This window comes from Sinocyclocheilus anshuiensis, unplaced genomic scaffold (assembly GCF_001515605.1).
Source record: "Sinocyclocheilus anshuiensis isolate Anshui unplaced genomic scaffold, SAMN03320099.WGS_v1.1 scaffold251, whole genome shotgun sequence".
NCBI classification, from domain to species: Eukaryota; Metazoa; Chordata; class Actinopteri; order Cypriniformes; family Cyprinidae; genus Sinocyclocheilus; species Sinocyclocheilus anshuiensis.
The window spans coordinates 604,135-609,919 of NW_015549579.1; the positions used below are offsets into that span (position 1 = coordinate 604,135).

The 5,785-nt window shown below is 36.2% G+C and overlaps 1 protein-coding gene across 1 annotated transcript in view; it reads left to right on the forward strand.

The window, feature by feature from the left end:
• The window catches only part of LOC107657572 (serine/threonine-protein kinase ULK4-like), a gene marked incomplete at its 3' end in the record, with an annotated part of 62,267 nt that overhangs the window by 20,598 nt on the left and 35,884 nt on the right, over window positions 1–5,785 (forward strand). Inside the window, exon 10 of the mRNA XM_016445723.1 lies at window positions 2,595–2,702. Coding sequence (XP_016301209.1) covers window positions 2,595–2,702 — 108 coding nt within the window. The remainder of the gene's footprint in view (window positions 1–2,594; window positions 2,703–5,785) is intronic.

A 5,785-nucleotide genomic window follows, 5' to 3' on the forward strand; every position in this document is an offset into this window, starting at 1 on the left:
TAAATAATACGATGATATGATCATGCAGTCAATACAGATATTTCATAAAAACATTAAAAACAAGCAGGGCTATAACATAACCCATTAAAAAAACTCACACCATGTTTACACCGGACGCGAGTGGCGCGATCCGACAAAAAACAATAGAACCCAGTGATGTTGTCTACACTGGATGCGGCGATGCGACACGATCCCCATCAGTGAACTGATGCCTCATTCTATTTATGACGAACTGTACCAACACTACGTTCAAATGATTTGCAACTGTCGCTTTGTCGCGTCAAGTGTAGACAGACTTTTAGCGCAGCAGGGCGCGGCACGACAACTCTCGCGTCCTGTGTAGACACGGCCAGACAGTGTCTGCTCTATTACAAATCATTTATATATTTTTAAAAAAATACCTAAAACAGTGGCATTACAAGATGGAAATATAGACTAGAAAATATATCTACACTTGCTCTGTCCTACGTCCATGACACTGACTCACTGCGGAGTTGCCAGTTTTAATCTTAACAGCTCTTAGCACCGAATGTGCACTTGGATGGTTAGATACATGATGGGCTAGTATAAAATAACTTAAGGCTTTCCAGCATTAAGGTAATCCTGCTTTTTTTTAAATCATCTTGTCTCAGAACAAAATAATGTTCTTTTTAGCGGCATCATATGACCCCTTTAAGGCCAGAGATCTGTGGAGACCTGTTTAAAAAAAAAAAAAAGCAGAAAACCCCTGATGAGTCATCTTGAACTCATGACATCTAATCAAATGCTCTATAGTAAGAAATTTCTCTCTTTTGTATATTAAAACAATCTTGTCCAGTGTCTTGTTGGAAATATAGACACAGGAACACAACTCAGCCCGATGACATATTAAAAACAGTTTTTCTTTAATCGTTGGAATACAAATGGACATGTTTTTAATCACGAGTCAAAGAGAACTAAATCGTAACTTCCTGGTAAACTGGCACTAAATATTACTAAGAAAACTTGGAGAAGCTACTGAATATAATAATTTTCATATATGATAAATTACTTGCGCCTCAGAGCGAGCAGACAAAATGCAGTCATTGCTTTCGGAGGTGGATGCCAGCTGTTTGGGAACACAGTCGTGTAAGACAATTATACAGAAATACTTTGACGACAGACTTTGCTCAGGCATTTCAGAATGACCATAACAACATATAGATGCTGTGAACGAGATCGGTCCGCTGGTTAGTCAAGTTATCCCGTCTCATAGCGCAAAGTCACATGAGATGGATAATACAAACTATTCAAGATAAACCCAAGTTAAATGTCTATTGAAAAACAAGCAGTTTTCAAAGCATAATACAACATGTGGAACTGGCAGGCAAATGTAGAAATTCAACTGTATAGAAATAGCACGCTCTAATAGAAGATGTGCATGGAGGAATTTATTCGGTAAATGTGTTTCCAACGTAGTTTATGCAATTTTTTTCTTATCGGATAAGAAGTTTATCCTACTCAAATGTGCGCATATGTTTTTTATGCGCATTTTTAGAATTTATGCGCATCTTGGCCTTTCCATCCAGCGTTTTTTTTTTTATGTGATATTCCAAAATGCACATAAAAATAGGTGGATGGAAACATAGCTACAGTTGCTTTGTGTGACTTAGAGATTATATTCACATGGAAATGTTGATCAATGCCGGGTGTGCCTCACACATCCTGAAAAGTGAAGCTGCGGGCTCTTTGATCGCCCCCTGGTGGCTGGCTGCAGTACAGGTCATAAACCCTGCCCTCTCCATGTAAACATATGGGACTTGAGTCAAAAAAAATAAAAAATAATTACACTTCCAATACAATTTTCCAAAAGATGGTTTTGGTAATTTAAGGTAGTTGTCAACACGCTGATATACAGGTGCATCTCAATAAATTAGAATGTCGTGGAAAAGTTCATTTATTTCAGTAATTCAACTCAAATTGTGAAATTTGTGTATTAAATAAATTCAATGCACACAGACTGAAGTAGTTTAAGTCTTTGGTTCTTTTAATTGTGATGATTTTGGCTCACATTTAACAAAAACCCACCAATTCACTATCTCAATTAGAATACTTCATAAGACCAATTCCACGACATTCTAATTTATTGAGATGCACCTGTATGTTCAATTTGTTCGTTTTTGTGATGAGTTTGATTTTAGCTAGTAATTTGATGCTATAAAAACGGGGCGTGTCGTTATGTTGATTGGGTCTGCGGGAGTTTGGGTGGGAGTTTGATACCTCGGCTCCACCTCACGACACTACTGCGCAGACTCTGGCTCCAAACAATCTCTACTGCGCAGACTCTGGCTCCAAATGACGTCATTTACTCAAGATGGCAGCGGCCATACTGAGATGCTTTGGCTTCACTTTTCTATAGTGTAAGGAATAGGAGACGCGTCGTCCATCTTTTTTTACAGTCTATGATCAACGCACATACATAGAGCTCATCTAATATGATAAATAATAGCTCAAGTGTGCTTGCTTGTGAAGGTGAATTTTGGGTGAACTGTACATTTAATTAATTTAGAATGTTTATAAATGAAAACTATTTATTAGCTACAGAAGCCAAATTTGTGTGTTGTTTTTTTCCTTAGGCAGTGGCCATGTTCACAGAACTGATCCGAGAGAACTTCAGGAGCAGTAAATTGAAACAATGCTTGATTCCACCCCTGGGTGAGCTGCTCTACCTCATTGCTACACAGGTATGAAATGAAATGGAAAAACAATAAAATATATTGAATATTGAAATATATTATATGAATAATAAAATTATTAATATAATAGTGATTTTTGTGACTGTATGATGTGTGATGGTGTGAATTATAAATATTGTGTGATGTAATGGCACCTTTTTTTAATTGGATAAGCCTGAGAATTGCTAACATATATGGAATGATATTCTGGACAATATTCAAAAGGAATTGCAAAATGTATTTGCAGTTGCTGTTTTCAATCTGTAGACGCATACATTGAGACATAATCCAAACGCAATTGCAAATCATGTATTTATGTTTCGTTTTTTTTTTTTTTCTGTGTATGTAATATGTCTGCCAGATTTTAAATGGAAATGCGAAGTCCATTTGCAATTGCGTTTCCAATGTCTTACGAGTTATTGCAAAATGACCCTGTCATTTTGGAATAGCAATAGAAAATCACCTATTTGTTATTGCACTTTCTCCGCGTCCTGCTCCAACCCTCACAAAATTCAAATGGAATTGAAATTAGAGCCCGACCGATATGGGTTTTTTGGGGCCGATACCGATATTAGGGAGTAAAAAAAGGCCGATACCGATATATCGGCCGATATTCTTTGTGTATATTATAGTACAGTACCAGTCAAAAGTTTGGACACTTTCCCATTCGTGTGTCCAAACATTTGACTGGTACTATATATAGAATACAGTATATGCATAAACAGAATATATATACATAAACACATTTTTTGCAATGATCACTCAAATGTGGTGATCAAACACTTATAATGGTGACAGAGATATGTAAGGGCATTTAACAATTTAACAATAAACTTGCTATGAGTGCGATGCACAAAGTAACGGGGTGTTAGTTGTAACACACGTGGTTTGAATATTTATTTTACCATAGTAACATTTAAATTCTGGCTTAAGTACATTTTTTATCTCAGTTTTTATTATTCATTTAAAATGTGAAAAGGGACCCCTTTCAAACAGTGTCGCGTTCCGAACGTTGTTTAAGCGACATATTGCGGTATTTTAAAAATTCATATCACAACAAAAATAAACACCGGTATTCGGTATGAACCGGTATACCGCCCAGCACTAGTTTATTGTCCCAGTTAAACAAACAAACATAAAATAAAATAACTTATTATTAAAATATTACAATTCTTCAATTTTGTAATGACACCTAACAAACCCCAAATCACAATATCAAATTACATTTCTGATTGTCAAACTAACTGTTTTTCTTGCAGAGATGTGCTTCCCTGACATTCTTTCCATTGTAACAAACTATAGTTTGTTAGAAACTAGGGCTGGACAATAATTCACTATCAATATGTATAGCGATATCATTTTTTTTCAATAACGGTTATATGATTTTTAAACACATTTACGATATTTCGATATATATTACCAGTGTTTCCCATGCGTTTTACTTCGTTGAATAAACATGAGCACTGCACGTTTCAAAATCAGAATGCGGCGCGGGTGTTTTATACAAATGTATCTCTGAAGGGAACCGACTGTCTTAAGAAAAGTTTCGATGTCATTTTCATTTTATCTGATAAAGAAGCGTTCATGAGCGGAGCTGCTTTGATTACAGCCGTTACTGTGGAAAAAGCTGTTTCTACAGCTCTAAAGCACCTCCTGCTGGCAGAGAATCAGTTTGCATTTTCAATAATAAGCCCGTCTCCAGCAACATGTTTCTGTTGTTGCTCAATCTTTTTGTTTTCTGCAGCACTTCAGAGCACTTTTCTTACTCTTTATCCTGGCTGAAGCACATTTGTTTCAATCTATAAGAATAATCAGCCTACACTACCAGTCAAAAGTTTTTGAACAGTAAGATTTTTAATGTTTTTTTTTAAAGAAGTCTCTTCTGCTCACCAAGTCTGCATTTATTTGATCCAAAAACAGTAACATTTAAAAATATTTTTACTATTTGAAATAACTGCTTTCTATTTTAATATATTTAAAAATGTAATCGGGGGTTGGAGGGGTTATAGAAATTAATGCTTTTATTTAGCAAGGATGCTTTAAAGGGATAGTTCACCCAAAAATGAAAATCCGATGTTTATCTGCTTACCCCCAGGGCATCCAAGATGTAGGTAACTTTGTTTCTTCAGTAGAATACAAACAAATAATTTTAACTCAAACCATTGCAGTCTGTCAGTCTTATAATGGAAGTGAATGGGAATCACAGCTTTGATAGTAAAAAAAAAAACACAAACAAAACCAAATTAAACCCTGCGGCTCGTGATGATACACTGATGTGTAAAGACACGAAACGATCGGTCTGTGCAAGAACCTGAACAGTATTTATATCATTTTTTACCTCTGATGCACTGCAATGCCTGATCTGTCCTGAGCGGTCCTCGACAGCCGGCGCGTGATGCATCTTCTTCTTCTTGCTTTACGGCGGATCGCAGACTTATAAGTGCATTACCGCCACCTATCTCTCAAATGGACCATTGACACTCCTAATTGAGATTGTAGATAGAGTGTCAATGGTCCATTTGAGAGAGAGGTTTTTTGGGTGAACTATCCCTTTAACCCTCTGGAGTCCGAGGGTGTTTTGGGGCCCTGGAGAAGTTTTGACATGCTGACATTTGTGCTTTTACCAGTTGCTTAAAAACATTTTAATGGCTAAAGTTTAATGACACTGTAATCAGCACAAACTGAGCTACAATAATATGTGAGCAGCATGTTATGTACGTGATTGTGTTTTTGAGAAAACAACGCTTATGCGTGCTTAGTGGAAAAACTAAAATTTTAAAGTCACTGAAATAAGGCCATAAAACACATACAGAACATTTGTTCACAAGACTTTTGAGAACTGGATCTTGAAGTCTAGAGTTTTTGCTTCAAAATGATGTGAAAATCATCTTGTTTACTCACTCACAGAAAACAATATATTGATTTAAATTTTATAAGACACTTTTTGTGTAGAAAAGGTATATGCGAGGAGGCGTGAATGTTCATGCATAATGCTGTGATTCACACCTGAGAAGACAAAGGCCTTAATAATGAGCTGCATAATGAGCCTTTCAGTCAGGTATGTGACTGAGAGGGAATTGCTACAAGAAAGA